This window comes from Cricetulus griseus, chromosome 2 (assembly GCF_003668045.3).
Source record: "Cricetulus griseus strain 17A/GY chromosome 2, alternate assembly CriGri-PICRH-1.0, whole genome shotgun sequence".
Classification (NCBI taxonomy): domain Eukaryota; kingdom Metazoa; phylum Chordata; class Mammalia; order Rodentia; family Cricetidae; genus Cricetulus; species Cricetulus griseus.
The window spans coordinates 284074037-284096224 of NC_048595.1; the positions used below are offsets into that span (position 1 = coordinate 284074037).

Below are 22188 nucleotides of genomic sequence, written 5' to 3' on the forward strand. Positions count from 1 at the left end.
GAGTGAGACCACTTTGACCATCCATGCCTATCAGCTGCCACCACCCGCTCTCTAGCCCTGTCCCCCCGGTCTCCTCATCCATCCTTCTGTACTTCTGCAACACTAGATCCTCCACCTAGGATGGTCATCTGCATCTAATTATTTGAACAGGAAGTTTCATCCCACAAAGAACATAAACCATTCACCAATGGATCCCAAGTACTGAGAAGAGGGTTCACAATTTAAGTAAGTCGGCCTAACAGACCAGGTTATCAGACCATGCCTTTAAAATTAAACTTGAAAAAATGTGTGGTGAAAACTTTAGTGCTATTAGTAGCTCTTAAGATGCTTAGTAACTCGGAACATTTGGAGACTTGAGAAGTTGGTTCCTTTTATACTCTTTGAGAAGTTAAAGAAATCCGAACAATGAGGTCTACAAATTATCTTTCAAAATGAAATGTACAGAACCGCCATCTATTTTTAAACCTTTTTAATAAGCCTCAGAAAACAAAACCATCATTTCTTTAAGAATTGGGTTATGTTGGGGCTGCTGAGATGGTTCGATGAACAATGCAATTGCCATTCAAACTCCAGGATCTGAATTCAGAAACTGAGCCCCCATATAGAATGCAGGGCACAGTGGCAGCCAAAGGCATGTCACAGCAGCACTGGGGGATCCTCTGAAGCTTCCTGGCTAGCCACCTTAGGGTACCAGAGAGTCCTAGGTTCCCATGAAGAACCTTTGGTTGGCTCCTGAAGAATGAAACCTGGACTTGGCCATAGCATACACATGTGCATACCCCACACAGAGACACACAAAGGGAAAAGTGGATGTCCTCCCGCTGTCATTCCCATGAGGCCTTTTCAGTTTGAAAGGATGGAATTGGAAACTTGTCTTCACTCACTCCAGATCCTACAGTGCACTACGTTCCCTCGAGGAGTTCAGCCCCTTGTCATTCAGCCCACTCGAAGCAGAATTCTAGGGCACTGGAAATGAAGATTGCCTCAACTCTCTAGATTTAAGCAAGGATAGACACTGAATTGCCTATTCCAATCCTTGAAAGTTTTTGAGACAAGGACAACTTTCCAGAACAATGTTATTTTACTTTATTGGGTTCTGCTTCAAGAAGTAAAGTCATTGCCCAACTGAAAAAAAAAAAAAACTTGGATAAAAATTGTTTTATCACTAGAGCTTGTATATCTGATTCATGGCAAGCCTATATCATATTGAGTGAAACAATAACTTGATTCATGCCCAGATTAAAGTTACCATAAAAGATTCTTTTTCCTTCACTTCATCTGTTTAAATAGTAAGCCTAATGTTATTTTAACCAAGTGTCTTAAATGTCTGGGTTGTTTTTTTTTCAGAAACAAGAGAAAACAAAAACAAAATCTGCCTGAGAAATATGTGAGCAGAAGGAACATACTCTACAACTAAGAGAAAAAAATCTAACTATTCAACATTTGGTTTTTGTTGCTGCAATAAACGCCATGACCAAAACCAACTTGGGGGTGGTTTGCTTGGCTTAGGGGTCACAGTCCATCATCAGTGGAAGCCAAGTCAGATACTCAAGGCAGGAACCCAGAAGCAGAAACTGAAACAGAAGCCACCAAGGAACACTGCTTACCCACTTGCTCTCAGTGGCTTTCTCAGCTTGCTTTATTATACCACCTGGACTACCTGCCTAGGGATGGCGCCACCCACAGTGGGCTGGACCCTCCCACATCAATCATAAATCAACAAACTGCCCCACAGAATTGCCTCCAGGCTATGTGATGTATGTATTTTCGTAATTGTCAGATACTCTTCTCAGATAACAGTAGCTTATATTAAGTTGGCAAAACACTACCTGACATTTACCTGACTATTTTATCTTGTATTACTTAACAAGATAACAGAGAAGATCTGTTAAAAGTGGCAAACTTGCAATGTTTTGCTTGTTTATTTTTTTGTTTTTCAAGACAGGGTTTCTCTATGCAGCCCTATCGGACCTGGAACTAGCTTTGTCGACCAGACTGGCCTCAAACTCACAGAGATCCTCCGGCCTCTGCCTGTCAAGTGATGGGATTAAAGGCGTGCATTTCCACCACCAGATGACTTTCAATTTAAGAAGCAGCATTTAAGGGTAGGCAGCTCAGTTGGTAGTGTATTTGTCCTGGGTTATATCCCCAGCACTACATAAAAACCAAGTGTGGTGGTATACGTTTATAATTGCAGTATCGAAATGTGGGGGTGGTGAATGAAGATAAGAAATCTTCATTCAGGTGCAAAATCATCCTTGGCTATATAGCAAGTGAAAGGCCAGCTTGGGCCAAATGAGACCATGCCTTAAAAAGCAAACAAACAACATTTGACTAATGACTTGGAAAAAATAGAGAATCATCCAAGTTTGCTAATCTAACTTTTAGCTCTTAGAAGAGTCCCTACATTTCTTTAAGTTCAAACATGGAATGCTGGACTTCAGGTCTGTGAATGGGACAAGTATCATGGTACAATTCCAAAAAGATTTCACTGTCAGGAAATGAAGACAGTAAGATCAACCTCCTCACGGTCTTGGGAGAGGGAGAAATTTTCAAAAACAGGGGGGGGAAAAAGACACTAAGTTCAATAAAAAGAAAAGGATGGGTAAATCTGAGCTATTAAACTCACAAACAGCCATTTGTAAGAAGAAACCATGAAAGCATTTAAAAAAATAATAAGTAAGAATGGCTTACTTATAGCTGACAAGTATGTATGACAAATACATGTTATTTCAAATATAGAGAGGGGCAAACTGGGAGACCCCATCAATCAAGAACAAGCAAGAGGAATAGGAAGGGGAGGCAGAAAACATGAGGAGGAAATACAAATGTCTCTAGCCATAGAAAGGGGTTTGGCCTCATGTGATCTGTAAAGGCCAAATAAAATACTACTGTTTCTCTAGGTTGTGTGAACATTAAATGATCATGTATTTAAAGCACCTGGAACTTGAGAAACATAGAAGCTGTAAATCTGGCTGTTAGTGTGGGTCAGATATAAAGCATGTGTTAGCATGCAGGAGGTCATGAGTTTCAAAGACATACACAAAATAATAATAATTACCTGTTAATTAATTAATTTTTAAAAATTATATCCTCAGAGACCCCAGTGTGCCCCTTGCTAGGGACCATATATCCAAACAGGAAGTAATTCTCCAAAGTATTGGCATCCATGAAGACCTGAACTTCCAAAGCTTAGGATACAACTTGGACCCTCCTTTGGGAACACACCACACGGGTCCATATGCATTCTTAATGAGATGACCCCCTAGTTGCTGTCTCTAACTGTTTCTCTTTTTGTGCTCTATCTTTCATATCACTTTTAAATTCATTTTTGCATTGTTGGATCACAGTCACCGAGGCAAGGCACCTGACATCCCTTCAGAAAATAAGTAGGGCATAACACACTGCAAAATCAGCCTCTGCAGGGGGTGGGCTGCCACTCAAAAGACCTTTGCATCTCCATACATCCTCTGACTGTGATCCAGTCCATCTGTGGGTGATGAACAAATACAGCAAGATTGTCATTCCTGTGGGTTGCTAAGGAGAAGGCTCTACATCAGCACCCTAAGTCAGCACCCCTAGAATTTCACTTGCTCTCTGGAAGGCACCTTAACTTGGTCCATTGTAAAAATTTACTGGCCGAGGTAGTCTATGTATAACCAGAAGTGACATCCACACATTGGATTAGTGACCAACAGATTACACTCACATCTACTCGTACCACAGGAGAGGAAGTTGCGGAAGCACATGGAGGGGGTGGCGTCTCCGAGGCTGTTTCAGGATCTTCCTGCTCACTCTCACTGTAACATTCTGTAATCAGAAGAAAAAAGTGCTTCAGGTTTCAAGGCTCTCATCACTTATTCCATAATGTATGAGCAAAGGTTTTTCTCCATCTGTCTATTACGATCTCAGTCTAATTCAAAGAGGAAGCATCCAAAAAGGAAAGAAAAATAGAAAGCAAGAAATCTATGGCATGACCTAATGAAAAGAAACTCAAAAATGGGAGAAACGAGTGTCCCACCCCCATGGCAGTTTCTATTGTCAGAGAGCATCTAGTATGAAAGATGGGGGCTACTGTGACTCAGAAAAAAATAATAAAAGAATTCCTTTAAAATGTGTGAGTCATTATAACACCATCAGTGGTATAGATGGGAGCTGAGTCTGACTGATAACTCAGCCATGGTTGGTACCCCAAAACAGCAAGAGAAGGACAAGACTGAACAAATAGGCCGAGACACAAAAAATGGAGATCCCCGAGGATGATCCTGTAAGAGGAAGCTTTAGGGGTATAGAGGCAACATCTCAAAAAAGATCTTAAACACCAGGATAAATCCTTCTACGCAGGTCTCTGTTCCCCAGTTGATAACCAATGGATGCTTACCTCATGGGAAAGAGGACTAACATGGTAGTTAGATGTTAGCTCCACAACATTGTAATGAATTCCCTTATTGGTTCACATTGGCCATTTTTCCATTTCTAAACTTAAGATTTCATAATCAAACACATAACTTTCTCCTTATGATATCTGACTGCTCCGAGATCTGTGTTTCAGCACCAGTACGTGTCAGTGACCCTGGCACCTGCAGCATCTCTATTCCCCACACTAAAGGCTAATAATATTATGAGGATGTAGACTTGTGAGGCCTGAACATGGTGTGTCTCCAGCCCGATCTTTGCATTGCAAGAACAATTTCGAGGTAATTAATGTCAACACACACCTGGCAGAAAGGTTAACCTGTCAGAGGAAATGGTGGGATGCAAGCGATCTGACTGGATCATGACACATTCAGGTCCGTGAGTAAGAGCTCTGTAAGGAGGGCACTAAAACATTTGCATTGGCAATTGTCTGAGTATCAGAGAAGCCTGCAGCTGCTCAAGTGTGGGTGAAGTGTGAAATCTCTTCGAGTTGGCAGGGAGGCTCAGCTCCATGGTGAGTCTGTGTGAAGAAGATGGCTGTCTGTACCTTTCAGATCATTTCAAATGTCAAACTATGTTTCCCCAGGGTCAGCCTATACATAGAACCGGAACTGTCTCTTTCTTCATCCTGACTCATTCTATCCTAATACACTTGCTAAATTTTCAGAAATGTAAAACAGAACATACCTTCATCCTTTGTAGTGGACTCCTGGTGGATGACTGCAAATCCAAGTTTGTTTAACCACCTAAGATTCAAATGGGAAATAAGTGTTTGACCAAACAGCTGGGCCCCTCATTCTTCCTGTGAATACCACCTGAGACAGGCAGCAAGCCCACATCTTTGCTTAAAACTGACTCTTCCATTACTCATAATAACTTACTCCTACATCTGGAAATTGAGGGTCATTTAAATGTATGTCATTTCATTAAGTATGAGAGATTTCTATTAAATGGACTTCTCTGCTTGAGAAAAATGTCACCCCCCCCCCAAGAAAAAAATATATAGGTATCCAAAGAGTTGAATGACTGACAACTGAAAAGACTCCCCTTCCCTCCCCATGGGTCCCCCCCCCAAGTCATTCCTAGATTCATTATTAACTAGTTTCAACAGGCTCCATCAAGAGAAAAAGGAACTTCCAGGAACCACTGATAAAGAAATCTCTAGGTATCATCTGCATAATCTTGTAGGAGAAAGGACAAACTTGGTAGTCCAGAGAGGTTCTCCCTTGTTGGCTCTTGGAAGAATTGTCTTAAGAATAAGAAAGCTCAGGAATGTTTGTGACCATTAGCTTTGTGAGGTTGGCACAGCTTAGAATCACCAGAGCAGAGCATCTCAGTGAAGGCATTGCCTACATCAGGTTGGTCCATGGGCATGTCTCTGGGCACTGTCCTGATTGCTACTGATATAGGAAGACCCAGCCCGCTGTGGGAAGTAACACTCCCTTGGCTGGGATCCTGAACTGTGTAAGAATGAGGAAAGCGAGCTAAGCAAAAGAGAGCAAGCCAGCAAGGATCCAGGCACTTGCTGTCTCTGCACTTAACTGTGGATAGGATGCTTGAAGTTCATGCTTTGACTTCCCAACAACAATAGACTGGAACCTAGAATTGTAAGTATAATAAACACTTTCTTCCTTAAGTTGCTTTTTGTCAGGACATTTTATGACAGAAGCAGAAATGAAACTAGGGCAATGATATTACAGATATAAGAAATCATCATGTGTCCAGGCACAGGCAAATGGGTCATGTAGCCATGAGTCTCAAAGCGAGCAATTTAAGGACTATGATTAAAATTATCCTTTAAAATATAAAGACAACTAGAGAGATTCAAAATCAGAGTCCAGGCCACCCAAAATTCAGATTTCAATTTATAGCTTGTTTGTGAGTTTGAAAAGGATACAGAATTTCAAGTCAGTTAATGCTCTTCACAGCACAGACTGGCAATAAAGTTTAACCTTGATTGTGGTGACAGGTGTTGAGTTACTAGCCAACAATGGAAAAGGTATCTATAGCTAGAACTCATACAAGACCTGCCATTAAATAGGAACAGCAAATGGAAAGAAAGTCTATAAAGTGTGAAGATAGAAACAAAGGCTGAGCTGGTGGCAGCCAGGGACAGGGAGCTAAATAACCTTGATGTGTGGCTTAGAGTGCCTGAAGTGCAATAGATTCCAATAATCTCATAAGAGTCTGACCTCCTCTTGATTGAAAATGGATTGTTCTGTGTAGGAGGCACTCGCTAGGTAACAATGCACTCAGAAGAACTCTTTCTCTGGGACCATTTCTTTCACTCAGCCCTCGTCGAGAAGATGTAAACTGTTTTCAAAGGATCAGCCACAAGATGGGTGGGAAAGATGATAATGGAGATAAAGCTAAAGATACATGATGCCCAGGTGCTGTTAGAGAAGCTATCAGGGTGGGATGGTGGGCAGCCCTGTCTCCCTGCCACTACTGGCCAGAGGCGGCCCTGTGAACTTCAGGAGTGACTCAGCTGCAGACTGGCAGTCACCACCTCTAGGTTGTAAGTACCTTTAGTGTAGGAAGCCGGTTCCTGCATTATAATGCTGCCTGAAGACACCAAGGTGTGAATTACTTCACAGGCGCTGGGTAATCTCCATTCCTTTGATCTCTGCCTATCCCGTGGCTCATTTTAGCCTGAGGAGCTAAAGCCATTCATAGGGTAATACGTCCCAGGCGGCTGGTCAGCCTTTTATATAGGGATGGTTTTCTTGGTTCAATGTCTCTGCTCAGTCTCTGCTCAGTCTCTGCTCAGTCTAATGCATTAAAGCTTGTCTGCAGAAGGATCCGAGTGTCCTGCGTGTATTTCTTGCTGGCGAGGAATACAGAGCGGGCGCGGGACACTTTAGTTGGGAGCACTACCCTCTTCTGGACACTTGAGGAACATGGGACTGCAAATCTGCTGGACTGAGTCACCAGTGCCATCAGAGATGAGTGATGGCATTTGAAGAATATTTTCCCTTTCTTGATGTGTCTGTTCTTTTTTTCCCCCTCAGACACTTGAGAAAGGCAAGGGAAGGATGAAAGCTTCAATCATAGAGAGTGTAGAAACAGATACTTTCTTTATCAAAGATATGTTTCCAAGACACTGTTATCAATTCCTTCTCTGTTATCCAACCCATTGTTTCCCAACTTCCTATGAGCGATTTGTCCTCATCTGAAGAGATGAGGTGAGGGTAAGCTAAGTGGACATAACAAAAAAGAAGGCTCCTAGCTAGACAGCACTGTAGAAGACGTGACCTGAAGGGGGTTGGAGGTGTATGATGGAAGATAGCATCTATTTTATTTCATTTTCTGAAACAATAAGGCAAAGATGGATCATGAATGGAAGACAAGCAATGAAATTCTCATGTACAATAGACAGCAGTGTTTCAGTATAAACTCTATGAAGGGAGGAATTGTGGGAGTGGGGGAGTATACCCCCTTGGTGATGGGGTATATTATAGATGTTCCATAAACATTAAATTATTATATGATGGTCTTGTAGATATCAATAAGTCTTTTTTTTTTTTTTTTTTTTTTGTTTTTTGGTTTTTTTTCAAGGCAGGGTTTCTCTGTGGCTTTCGAGGCTGTCCTGGAACTAGCTCTTGTAGACTAGGCTGGTTTCGAACTCACAGAGAGCTGCCTGCCTCTGCCTCCCGAGTGTTGGGATTAAAGGCGTGAGCCACCACCGCCCAGCTCGATAACAGCCTTTTTAAGTTAGAGGATGTCCTCCGCTGCCTCAAGGCAGCACCTCATAGACCACATCATTCAAATTACAGCGGATGCAATGCATCTTCATCTAAACCAGGAGGGCAGTGGGAATTGAGTGCATTGACTTAACAGAGAAAGCCGAAAACAGAGCTAGGGTATTTTTAAAAGTCGGATGCACCGGAAGTCAATGTTCAGGTGATACTTGGAGAAACGGGTGATAAGTCCATGAGCCTTTGTGATAATTACACAGCACATGCTAGAAGCTGCAGAGACAGCCTGGGGATGTGGAAAGCTGGGAGACTGGCTCCACAACTCCTTTGGGTCCTTCTCCTGGTGATGCAAATGCTCCACACCATATCACCTTCTGTCTACTCTCTCCTCTCTGTGGCTCCTTAGGAAGAATCTTACAACTACTCCCTGAAACAGCCATTTAGATAAGTGTATGTCCCCAAATGACTACACATGCTGGAGGAGAAAGCAAGATGGTTTTATAGTTGCTAGGGGAATTAACAGAACAAACTTAAATAACAAAAATAAATAGGACAATAACTGACATGATCGTTGGCTTTAAAATTCTGATGCCTGTCCGAAGTAAGTTGATTCTTTTAGGGACTGGATACACCAGTCTCCTCTACTTACACATTCATTTCCTGCAAATTCTCTGCTGCAAAGTAGAAGGCTTTGATCTGTGGGTGGTTGATCTTGAATGCACTAGAAAGGAGAAAAGTGTTAGTGTTTTTAAAGTAATTATATTAAATACCTATTATCTAGTCCCTATTTCACTTAGTGAAGTGAGAGTCAATTTATCATGTCAGCACTGCATCTTAGCACTCAGTAGTTTCCATTTGTGTGTGTGTGTGTGTGTGTGTGTGTGTGTGTGTGTGTGTGTGTGTGTGTGCACGTGCACATATCTTTTTCACCTGCTAACTATCTAAAGGTGTAGAGACAATACATTCAAGTTGAGAGTCCCTGAATTTCCACTGAACAGTATTCAATTCATTCAAGCAAGGTATTATTTAAATTCAACCAAATATACAGTAAAGTTTTAGCTATCTGAAAATAATCAGTTATGCAACTTCCATACCACATGACTCTTCAGAAGCCATAGAGATAAGGGGCTCTGTATTGGTAAAGGAAAAGTACAAATTACTTTAGTTAAAGGAAATCTATGGCCCATCGGTGACAGCAAGCAAAATGTTTCCACTCACCAATCACACCAGAAGTTCCAAAGAATAGCACAGAGTTGTTGTTTTGTTTAATAACCAGTCAAAAACCACAAGCATCAACACAAGCAATGCAAAACAAGACACAGATATTATACCAGTATAGCAAAGAATAAAAGCTAACACTGCTTCCCAAGAAAATAATTCATTTCTTATCAGTGAAGAAATGTTCCTTTCCAGTAATAAAGGAGAAAACACTGAAGAAAGGATAAGAGAAGGATGAAAGAAGACATAATAGTAAGTCATGGTACGAAATGACCATGTGATTAGAGTGACTACCCAGCTCTCTAGAGAGCTCTTGGCTGTTCCTAGACCCACCAGGTTCTCTTCTTCTTAGCAAAACAAGAACCATGAGCTTGAGCCTACTTCAACCCCATCACTGCTCACACTTATTCTACAACACGATGCAATCCCAACCCAAGTGCATCAGAAAACTGAATGACAAGGCTGGTACTAATAATAGCGTGAACTAAGATGACCTGGTCTTGCTATAGGGTCTACAACTCTGTCTGGTGACCCCCACTTTGCTATTCTTGCTATTTGTTCTTTACAAGATCAAAACCTTGACATTGATTCCCTTGCTTTTGTGTGTGTTGGGCGCAGGGGATGAAGTAGTTAAAACCCATCCACCACCACCCCTGGTTGACATGCCAGAAAATAAGAGGTTAACATTTCTATGTACATTTTCTATGAGCATATTTTTACAGTGCCAACTCATAATGTTCAAAATTCTCAAACATTTGAATTATACCTTCATCCACTTCCAAATCAACACATTACTAGGTGAACATTGAAAATGGCTACAATCCTGGCCCAGGACTTTGACGGGCAGGAAAAAGAGAAGACTCACTGTTTTTTCTTGCATTCAGAGGCTCTTTCCACTGTGAAATCTGGCAGGTTGACAAATCCGTCAGCTTTCTCTGCCTGAAACAAACACAGAGCACACAAAGTAAAAATACTCTGATGATGGACTTCCACATACTGACAGCATGAACTAGACAGAGTGTAAGTGAAATGAAGTAGAATCTCTGTGAAGCAGCATTAACTAGCCATGAACTTGGGTGCACTGTTTATGGAAGAAGTGAGTATTCTGAAAAGACACCAACGGAAACTTTTCAAAGCAGTAACATGAGAGCCAAGCCTTTAGTGGTTGTGCATGCCTTTAGTACCAGCACTCAGGAGGCAGAGGCAGTCAGATCTCTGTGAGTTCTGGGCCAGCCTGGTCTATAGAGCAAGTTCCAGGAGAGCCAGGGCTATACAGAAAAACCCTATCTCCATAAATAAAAAATAATAAAAAAGAAATGACATGATACAGCTTAGGGATGGTCAATATACAGCCGGTTCTGTGCTTGCCCCCGCTCCCCTTCTGTCCTCATGAAACCCACAAAGTTAACCTATCTACGGCCTACTTCCTGCTGAGCCCAGAGGCCTGCTCAGCATCGTTTCCCCGCCACAGTGTGGCGAGCCACAAGCACAGGAGGCGAAACCTCAGCAGCAGCCTTGAGATGGTGGACAGAGCCCAGACGGTGAGGTTGGCAAACACACAGATACACATTGCTGGTTGTTAGGACTTGAGGGAGCCTGGATAAACACAGCACTTAACAGACATGACAAAGCCATTTCACTCACGAACTCAGAGCTGTGGCTGCCCACACAAGACCTGCATAAGATCAAGCCAGTCAGCATTCTAGCAGGGAGAAGAGATGGCCTTGTGAGTCCCCATCCCTAACTGGGAAATATTTTATCATAGCTTCTCAGGGAGTGACAGTCAGTCTTCTCTAAGGATGTGGCCCCTCATAGGTTAACTACCCCTCATGGAATGGTCTTATACCCTGAGCATACGAACTGCAAAAACTGAGTTATTAAAATAAGTAAAAGAGAACAGGAAGTTTGTTGGGGGTGGGGAGATACAGGATGTATATTACAGGAGATAGAGAGGGAGTAAGGGGTAAATATGACCAAAATATATAACATTCTCAAATAACAAGATTTAAAAAAAAAATGAAGTAAAAGCTAAATAAGTCATGTCTAGAGAGATGACTTAACAGATAAAAAACATCTGCTGTACAAACATGACAACATAATTTCAAATCTCAAACACCCACATGAAATGCTAAGCATAGTGTCATGCATACCTATAACACTAGTGCTCTAGGAGACAAAGACAGAAGGTTCTCTGGGGCTATCTGGCAGTCAGCCTAGCTCTAGGTTCTGTGAGAGACCCTGGCTCAAAAGAATAAGGGGGAGAGTGATGGAGTAGGACAACTGAGATGCTCCTTGTGATCTCCATGCACACACATGAGACTGCACACACACCACAAACACATGATGAACAAATGAGTGACTATGTTAAACAAGTGGCTGGGAACCAAAGTCTTTCTCATGAGAGTGAATTCTTATTTTCTGGAGACTGGTTTCCCTGCTGAGAGAATAGGTTGTTGTAAGAAAGCACCTCACATGCTAGGATCCCTTTGTGCACAACCACTATGCCTCCTGTTTCTCCATCATACAAGCTGTATGTGGTCCTTGCTGGAAGCCAAGCAGGTTTCAGAATTAGGAACTAAATAAGCATACTTCTTCTTTACGAGCTCCCCAGCCTTCAGTATTTTGTTATAGAAGATGAACCAAGACAATCCTTCCCAAAATTCATGCAGGTAAACACAAAGTTGTGCTATGGTTGCATCCTCCACAGATGGTTCATTCATCTATTTCTATTATGTCACGTCTTGTCCATTACCGTCAGCTTTCTGTTATATTGCAGCAAAGATCTCCAAAGCCAGTCCCGCTCTTTCTAATTCTCTCCTTTAACCCAATATAGAATCCAAATATAACCACCACAGCAGATCTCTACATTGTGAACATGCTTCATGTCTCTCCTCTAATTAAAACCCTGCGTGATTCCCACTTGCTCTTTTCGATGAAGCCTAAGTACCTCAGCAGAAAGCGCTTTATGGCTAAGAACTAATTAATTCCACAATTTCAACTTCTCCAATGTCCCCATCCTCTACTCAGCCAAAAACAAACTGAAAAAATTAAAACAAAGAAAACTATGTTCTTGTGGAGCAAAACTAGACACCCAATTCATGTCATTACATATGCCTCTAGGCCATACCACACGCTAATTTCATGTGGAAATAACATAAAAATCAATGGAAAATAAAACAACAGGGATGAGAAGATGGCTCAGCTGGTAAAAAGTGTTTACCACAAAAGCATACAGATTTAGATTCAACCCCAAGAACCCATGGAAAGAGCTGGGCATGGTGACTATAACCTATAATCCAGGCACTAGAGAAGCAGAGACAGGAGGGTCCCTGGGCCTTGCAGGCCAGTCTGTCTAACCAGATTAGGGAACTCCTGTATGAAAAAGTAAGGAGGAGAACAATTGAGAAAGATGCCCTAAATAGACCTCTAGCCTCCATAAACATGTACTCACACACATACACACACACACACACACACACACACCACCACCACCACCACCACCACCACCACCCATAAACAAAAGTATTGCTTTTACTAATGTTTGCATTCATTAGAAATAAATTAATGGATTTGGCAAGCTGGCTCAGCAGGTATAGGTGTTTGCCACCAAGGCTCACAAACTGAATTCTAACCCCAGGATCAAAAATGTAGTGTAAGGAAAGAACAGACTCCTGGAAATTGCCCTCTGACCCCAATAAACAATGCAATTTTTTTAAACTAATGAAAGATAAATTATGTATCTTCGTTTCCCTTTCTGCATAACTGAAAAGGTTGAGCTTCTTTCAAATAGAGATCCAAAGAAACTTGAGCGGGGCCATTGCACAAAGTTTCTTCAGGAACCATCCTTCTCATACACAGCAGCTCCTTGTCACTATTTTGAAGACATCTGAGCAGTGTTCAATGTCACAGAAGCTGTGTCAAAAATGTCCCTTGCTTATTTAACCTGAAAAAAAAAAATGCCTCAGCAGTGCAATCACAATGGGTAACTACTCATGGAATGACAGCATTCTTCTTTTCCTCCTCCTTCTCCTCCTCCTACCCTTTCAGATCTGTTCCTGCCTGATCCATTTTTTTAAAAAAAACTGACTTGAATGGTATCCTTCCCTTTAACGATTCCTAACTTTCAAAAAACTCACCTCACAGTCATATAGTGGGACCTGCTAATTTCCCCAGAACCCTAACGTGATCTTTAAATGCATTGTCCTCCAGCCACTGTTCAAACTCATCAGTCTTAAGCGAAGCAGCACATAGCATTGGGCCATCTGTCATAAGGTATTCTGTGACTACACACCAAACTTCCTTTTAAGTCAGCCCATCTACTTCCCCTGGCACCTCTGGCTCTGTACCCACCCACCCCCACCCTCCAGCAGAACCATTAGGTAGAACCAAAGTCTTACTATGTCAAAACTGGTGGAGTTCAAACATCAAGGACTTGGGCAAAGCTGCTGATCCAGCCTCCAGTGTCAATCATCTGTGTTCATCTCTCCCTTAGACTCTCTCTTCTCTTTCACTAAAAAAGTGAAACTTTCCATACATTCATCTAGTCAAAGGATATCTTCAGGGCCTCCTCACTGTGTCACATGTGTGAGGATATAGTAGTGAGCAAGGCAGAGACCTCATCTCTTGAGAGAAGAGACAAAAAGTTCAACATGAAAATGGGGATTACCTATTGTGGCTGTATAATTGTGTGAGGCTGAGCACCACAATGGAACTGGGGAGTGTGAGCAGGGACGAATGCCTGCTTATCTCTGATGATACTAAACTCCACCACCTGACCCTCTTGTGTGACTTTCCAAGAGTCATAATGGGTGGGACCTGTTCCCACAAGTCTGGGACAGGTTCCCTCATGTTTGTCTTCAGAACTGGGAGTTGGCTTCCTTCACAGACCTCTCAGGGTGTTGTGACCAGGTTGTTTGCCTGGTTCTCCTACAGATGAGAGTATCTTGAAGGAAGTGATTATTTCATTTATATATTCTTTATTTATAAGGCAATTGTCCATTACATGTGGAAAACCTATACAAGGGCTATGAATGACTGAGTGATGGAACATGATATCCCCCCCCCTTTGGCAATAAAGAAAACATTAAAATGAAATGTGGAAACTGCTTTGGAAAATACTTCAGCATTTTCTAAAAATCACAAGCATATAATTACTGCACAACCCAGTAATTCCACTCCTGGGTACCTACCCACCTCCCCCCAAAAATGAAAACTCATGCCCATGAAAAGAGTTCCACACAAATATTTATAGGCACATTAGTCATAGTATTCCAAAGCAGGAAACAACCTGAATGTCCATCAGTAGGTAACTAAACAGCATAATGTACTCATGCTATCGTGATAGAACACGATCAACATTAGAAAGGAACCACTCATGCTAAGCTGTACATAAGCCTTGAGAGCATCACACTGATTGACAGGACAAAAGATAATACGGTACTCTATGTCTTCATTTTTATGTAGTTCATGAAAGTAGAAACTGAAGCAAAGGGTTGGGGTGGGATGTAGGATTAATGGTAAATGGACACAAAGAGTCACTCTGGTCCTAAACAATAGATCTAGAATCAGTTTGTTATCATGATTACATCCATGAGTGGATGTGAATGGAGTAGGTTCTATGATAAAATAAACATGCCTCAAATAAGCTGAAAACATGAGATGGCAGCACAAGTTTGGGGTCTACATAATGTGAATAAAAGCCCTCTTACATGGTTACCGTGAAACTCAAAAGGGGAAATCTAAGTTCACATGGTTATCTGAAACTCAGAAGGTGCAATCCAAGGTCCCTGAGGATCCACTGGGACTGAATGTGACTGGCTAGAACTTTCACACAACACTGAGCCCATGTTGTTTGGGTTAAAGTTTAACCACACATTCAAGTTTGGATTGCAGGGATCCAACACATAAATATTTTACATAAAGTTTGCCACAGTTTAAAATATACCTGGAATAGGTCAGCAAATCCTGGTATTTAAATTTAAGACCACAGAAGCTTTGTCAGGGTGGGGGATCAGTGAAAATACTTTACATTTTTATAATGAAGGACATATTTTTAATCCAAAATATGTTCAACATCGAGAAGGAACACTAATATAAACTATGGCATCCGTGGCCATCTATCTAATGACTTGTCATGGTAGAATTGTCAACTGTCACAAATGTGATGATGTGTCATGGTAGATTTGTCAACCGTAACAAATGTGCCTCTCTATTGAGGATGTAGATGCAGAGGGTTGGGCAGGAGTGCCTGTGCCTGCATAGACTCCAGAGGAAAGTAGGAAACAGTACCAACCACCCCTGCGGAACAAAAAGCATGACAGGATGCAAGGAATGTGTGTTTGGCTTGGTCTTCCTTCTTTCTACCTCCTTCCACTTCATCCTTCCTTCCCTCCCCTTCCTCCTTGTTCTTCTAGATCTAAGAAGCAGGTCTCAAAGTGAGTGTGGCTGAAATACCTCAGGAATGTGCTTGATAGAAACAACTAAGAGCTAGCATTGGCTGAGCACTCAGCATAAGAAGGTACCATTCTCTACCTTTTAGAGAAAATTAGTCCTATTCTCAGTATCAGAACTCATGAGGCAGGTGACCTTTTATCCCACAACACCCAACTGATGCTGTTGTCCCATGAGGAAATTGTAGAGTATTCACACATTTCCAGAACACAGAACAGGGCCCACAATGAGTCATTCTAACATGAGATGGACGATCTTCCTCTGCCCTCCAAAGAGAGCTAAAGGAAAGAATAGAAGACTCCAGTTTAACACCTGGCACAAGAGAAAGAAGCCTGACTGGAATAGGTCACTCACAGGCTGATCTTAGGCAGGCCATGTGAGCTCCCTGAAAGAAATGTTTCCCGGTAAAACAACAGGCATAACCAGTGTCTTCGAGCCAGATAGAATCAACGTGCATGTACATGATACCGTCAGATGGTCCAGGCCATAGAATGCTAGGAGATTATCATCATTCATTCATAAGAAAAGGAAAAGGGATAGCTCAGAAGGAGAAAGCTGACATCAAACAAGCTTCTTGACTCCCATCTCCTTCTCTGATACCTGGAGCAGCTGTGTCTACCTCAGTTTTCCCTTGTTGTTTTTGCATCAGACCAATGGCTGTGAGGAAAAAATTAAATTACTGGGAGCATAATTATGGTTGCCAGCTTGCTAATCTTTTTGTGCATTATTTGGGGTGTATTTTATTAAAAATATTATTGTGTTTGGGTTTATATGATATTATCCTATAAATATAATTAGATTTTGATCCCTAGAGGACTTTATTTTACAGGTGCCTAGAAATATGTATTTTATACAGAAAACAATTGGTAGTAGATGCCTTTGGATAATAAATAAAAGCCACAAATTCTTAAGAATCCAGAGTTCTCAATGTATTGTGATTCTAAATGTGGGCAGAGGTGGTACCAGAAAACCACAATGGTTCTGGGATGCTGAGGTCCCATAAGAGAGAGAATCAGCAGCTCTGGGGTAGGCAGATAATGGGCAATTCATGCCGCTGATGACTCAGGGAGCCCTAGCCAGATTTCCTACTGACAGCATTGTATCTCTTTGCTGGAAAGGTCTTCTGGGCCATGATTCCATTCTTCTGACTTGCAGAGAGATTCACAAGTCAAAGCCATGAATGGGCTCCTGACTCCTGATTGAGAGGACTTGGTGTATAAATAACCCAGCCATTGACCCTTGGCATGCAAACTCTGAATTGTGGGTTTTTCAAAAGTACTGAATTTCCCAGGCTGACTAAGCTTGGGTTACCTGCATCTATACTTGGCTACTCTCTGCCTTCTCTCATTTGTCATTGCCTTTCCAAGCTAGTTGTAGCTCTAGGTTTGTAAGGACTACATGCACACATTGAACAGATCACCAATGATAAATATGCACAAAAGTGTCTATACCAAGTAAACACAAAATGTTCATGCCATTGTTCTCAAAACAATACAGTATCAATAATTGGCTTAATATTCATGTTGTATTGGGTATTATGAGTAATGTAGAGATAATTTAAGGAATAAAGGAGGGTGTGTACAGATTGCATTCAAATGCTACACAGTTTTGAACCTGAGAATTCAAGGTCCTTAGTATCCACGGGAGTCCTGGATCCAGTCCACCACACAAACCTGAAAACAACTGCATTTCCTGCAGTCCTTCTCAAATAAAAAAGTACAGACAAATTCTCTTCTTGGGGTCTGCTTCTGAGAAACCTAAGCCAACTTGCCTACTCATAGTGACCAATTGTGACAACACAAATATCCTTACAATCCCTCTGCATTATCACCTCCTAAGAAAAACCAAAGGATAGGGCCACCTCACTACCACAGTAGATCCTCCTAGAGAGGGGACCATGAGGTAGCTGGTGTCTTACCACATGTCTAGTCCAGCTTTCCTGGCCACTCAGATTCACACTTTCTCTCCCCATGGAGTCATATAATAAATGAAAGCATGTTGCTCTTACAAAGGGACTCATTTCAGAAACCTTATTTCCAAAAACAGTCAAGAGAGAACCTTCATCATTTAAAAGATCAGCAACTGTTCTCTGTCATGAAAAAAGTCTCAGCATATATGCCCTTGCATGAGCTACCACTGGCCAGCCTCACTTGCTCCCTGAGAAGCCTCTAACATGAGGGAGGCCTTTCCTTTTCATCAATGAAAGACAGCTTCTTCACCAGCGTAGCCCAACCAAAGTTAAGAAATAAAGATAAAAGGGAAGTTTTTGAAAAATTGGATTGACTTTCATTATTATAGAATAAATACTATATATTGATAGCTAATAAATTCAATGTGCCATCCATAGTTAAAGCAAGAATAATGAGATAGTTACCCTCAGGAGAGCCACCCAGTGAGTATTGCAGCTTGGGCAAGATCTCACTCCTAGCTGAGAAATTATTGATAATTGACACCTACTAGGGGAGGGAGAATCTGTTTTCTTTAAGGGTGTGGCCTCTGATAGGTGAGCCACAAACCCATGAGTCTGTGGCTAACACAAATTAGACTTGGGAGATACAGATATATTAATATATATACATGTATATATTTAAGACAAAGTTAGGAAAGGGAGCATGGGGGATGAAAGGATTTAGGAGGAGGAGTGAGAACAGATATAAACAATATATATTTTTGCATATATGCAGTTCTCAAATAATTAATCAGTTTACATAAAAATAAAATTTAAATGAATTCATGTTCACATTGAAAAGACTCACAGGAGTCAAAAGGAACATCACATGAGATTTAAATGATGTGTGTGTCGATACTAGAGATTTAGGAGCAATAAAGAATAAGTAATAACAATAAATGGTAATCCTTGAGATGTCACGGCTATGAGACAGCACACAACCTGCCATCACACAATGTATATTAAATCTTCAAGCTTTCCAATCTCCCTGGGCTGTTTGCCTGAATTTCGTGAATGTCATTAAGATACTATTGAAGGCCAAGCAACAGAAACAACAGCTCTGCTTTCAAAAAAGAAAAAGGAATAAGCATTTTTTAAGACAATACACAAATGGACAATAAGTGCAAGGGAAAGATGCTCATAGTCACTGGGCATTAAGGAAATGGAACCCTAACCACAATGAGATGTTTATCACCTCGAGCTCATTAAGATAGTGAGTACCAAAAATAAACCAGTAATCTAATCCTGAGAGAGTTCTAGAAAGCTGCAAGCCCTGTGCACTATGAGGAGGAAAGGAAGAGAGCATTTACTACAGAAAACCATTCCTGCAAAAACTAAAAATATCATTACCCTGTAATCCTGTAATTTCACTTCTGCATATGTATCCATGAGAATTCAAAGCAGACCCTCAAAGACACGTTTGCAGTTCATTATACTAGGAACATTTGACAACAGATAAAAGGTAAGAATAGCATGAGTGTTCATCAGTGGACACAGATGGACGACCAAATGCAACATAAGGATACACTAGGATGCCCTTAAGAAGGAAGGAAACTGAAACTTGAAGATAGATATTGTGCATTGTGAAACAAGCCAGCCACAAAATGAATAAATATAATGTGACCATACTTACTTGGTAGACATGCAGCAGTCAAATTCACACTCACAGAAAATCTTTAAGAGTTGCAAGGGACCAGCAGAGAAGGTAGTGGGGTCAGGGAGAGTTTCAATTTGGCAAGATGAAAAGAGTTCAGGAGATGAAGGCTGGGGACAGCTGCACAATAATGTCATTATTTAATGCCACTGAAATGCACCCTTTAAATCGCTCAAGAAACCTTTATGTGTATGTGTATGTATGTATGTAAACATATATAGTCAATGTTTTAAAACAATAACTTTTCAGATTCGCAGCCACTATTCCAAAGTCATTATTCTTCTGCAGAGAATGGAAGTTGGCTAAGATTCAAAGTGTGGCAATGAAGAGGATTGTGGTCTGACGATGGACACTACCTCACTATCTCTTTCCCGGGGTCCAGATTCCTGTCTGTGCTTCTCTGTAGCAGAGAAAGAAGCTGAACCCCAACGAGAGTGTGACGATGGGCCTTTGAGCCCAGGGCCATCTTTCTTCCTCAGCATACCATTTTCTTTCGTCCTTGACGCTGCTTCAAATATTGTCTCTTAAATTCTGACCCCTTAAAGATATTCAATCTTAGGATCTTTTATGCTTGCATAGCTTCCTTCTGAAATATACTGTATAGAAGATTAAACGCAGAGCCCAGTGACAAATGAGCTTAACCACCAGGCTGCCTGTGGTATCAGCTGCCTCTGTCCCTTAAAGGGGCTCCTGACAGAGGGTGATAAATCTTCAAGGAAAGACTTCTAAAGAATCCTCAGATCAGAGCACAAGTTCAGCGTCCACAGGTCACTTCTCCTGCCATCTAGGAAGCATACTTAAGCCCACATCAATCTCCCCTCCAACCTCAGATCACCTGACCTCCTCCTCCAGAGAAGGTACCACCCTGTGGGAGAACACCTAAGACCCTCAATTCCACCCACCTGTCGTGTAGCTTAGAATTAGCCTTCATGTGAATCAGTAGGTATCTTTTCAGGATAGGAGGCAGTCACCACCCAAAATTCCTTAGCAAAATCCTGCATCCTAAAGCCACAATCCCCGAGCAGGTATATTTCTGCTAAAGCATGCACGAAATTATTGTTCTTTATATGTGTTCCTTTCTTGTCTTTATGATGCTTTTTATCTGTAGTCAAAACTCTCAATTAGCTCAAAGTAAAGATAGTGTTCTTGGTCAGTTTACTAATAGAAAAATGGATGCACATAAAATTACTTCAATAATCTCCCTGTTGATAAATCTGATGCATATATTAATGTACATTAATATTTATAAATATGTATAATACATGATATATAAATAAATTATATATTAAATATATATATCACTCCTTTAACTAGGTGAGCATGTGTTTTGATTTTCCATCTGTTAGCTTGATTTGGTAAAAAGCACTCTCCTTTAAAAACCCATGGATAGACATTAAATAAAGGAATCATCATGGTGAGGTCAGCTGGTCACTAGCATGTCCTATGTCACTTTTACACACTGTCAACATTACCTCTTCTCATCTCTAACACAAATTCTAAGCTGGCATGAAGCCCACCAGTTTCATGTCACTAACATACTTTTCTTCATGGTAGAAATGCTTCAAAACACTCAAGTTTTTTTTGAGATGCACTCAGAAATGGACTTTCAGCTAAGACAATAAATACAAGTTCTGGTAAATGAGACACCTATAAATCTCATTGTAATGAAACCTTGTCAGTGAAGATGTGAGAAAAATTTATCTGAGTCGTAGAGAAGCAATGTAAAATTAAGTAATTTCCCACCAAAATATTGGTGTCTGCTGTGTATCTTTTACTTTCAAAGTTTAAAGAGACAGTTTAAATTACACAAATGGGCCAAGAAGATGGCTCAGCCAGTAAAGGTGCTTGGCACAAAATCCTGGCTACTTGAGTTCAAACCCTGAACCCTATAAGAAAGTAGGAGAGAACCAATTCCTCACAGCTGTCCTCTAACTTCCACATGCCCCAGGCTAAACATACACACACACACACACACACACACACACACACACACACACACACACACACACACACACACCATGCATTCGCATGCATGTACACAATAACAAATAAAATATTTTTTTAAAAAAATAAGCCACACAAGAGTGTGTCAATGAAAAAAAAAAAAAAAACATTTTCCCAGCCTTTATGCTTAGAGCCAATTACTCATGAAAGATAGAGGACTGAAGGCCAGGAAGATGCCTTCTTTCCAGTGAGAAGCTAAACACTCTTTACCTGAAAGAAAGGTTCTCCATATTTGCCAAAACATGCAAGACAGTTCTCTTATAAACAGAGAAATTCTGGCTTTCAAGTAAGGTTTTCTGGAAGGGTCAATTCTGTTCTACCAAGTGATTAAAGCTTGAATAGAAAAGATTCTCTGCTTCTAAGAAAAGCACCTTCCACATTTAAGCTCCTCTGAGAGTCACGTTTTGTTCACATGTGACACAGTTACCACAGTGCATTGCCGTGCAACTGTGTTGACAATGGGGGAAACAGCCACTTTTGCACAGATAAGTGGGAGTCTCAAAGGACTGAGAACTCTGCAAGGTGTGTGTTCAGCCAGACACTGCCCTGCAGAAAGCAGGGGTTGGCCAGAAATTTCCATGAAACTGGGTCAGGTGGTTTACCCAGCAGCCGGACAGTTTTCCTGAACTGTTGCTGCAGCAACACAAATGACATCAATATCAATTGATTTATACAGAAAACCCCCTCAAGTCTCTAGTAATTTTAGACAAAACATGGCTAATACAAAAATAAACCAAATATATAGCTGACAATGAACTGATACAAAATTCTACATTTTGCCCACAAACTCTCAATTTTTG

At 41.1% G+C, this 22188-nt stretch overlaps 1 protein-coding gene across 2 annotated transcripts in view; it reads right to left on the bottom strand.

Moving 5' to 3' along the window:
- Positions 1–22188, bottom strand: part of Ipcef1 (interaction protein for cytohesin exchange factors 1) — a 56942-nt gene that overhangs the window by 30215 nt on the left and 4539 nt on the right. The window contains exons 2-5 of one of the 2 annotated variants that reach the window (XM_035440417.1): positions 10198–10271; positions 8764–8835; positions 5104–5162; positions 3722–3810 (exon numbers count right to left, since the gene is read on the bottom strand). In XM_035440417.1, the coding sequence (XP_035296308.1) occupies positions 3722–3810; positions 5104–5162; positions 8764–8835; positions 10198–10271 (294 nt within the window). Of the gene's footprint in view, positions 1–3709; positions 3811–5103; positions 5163–8763; positions 8836–10197; positions 10272–22188 lie in introns of both variants that reach the window. The other variant, XM_035440416.1, reaches the window with a different exon arrangement.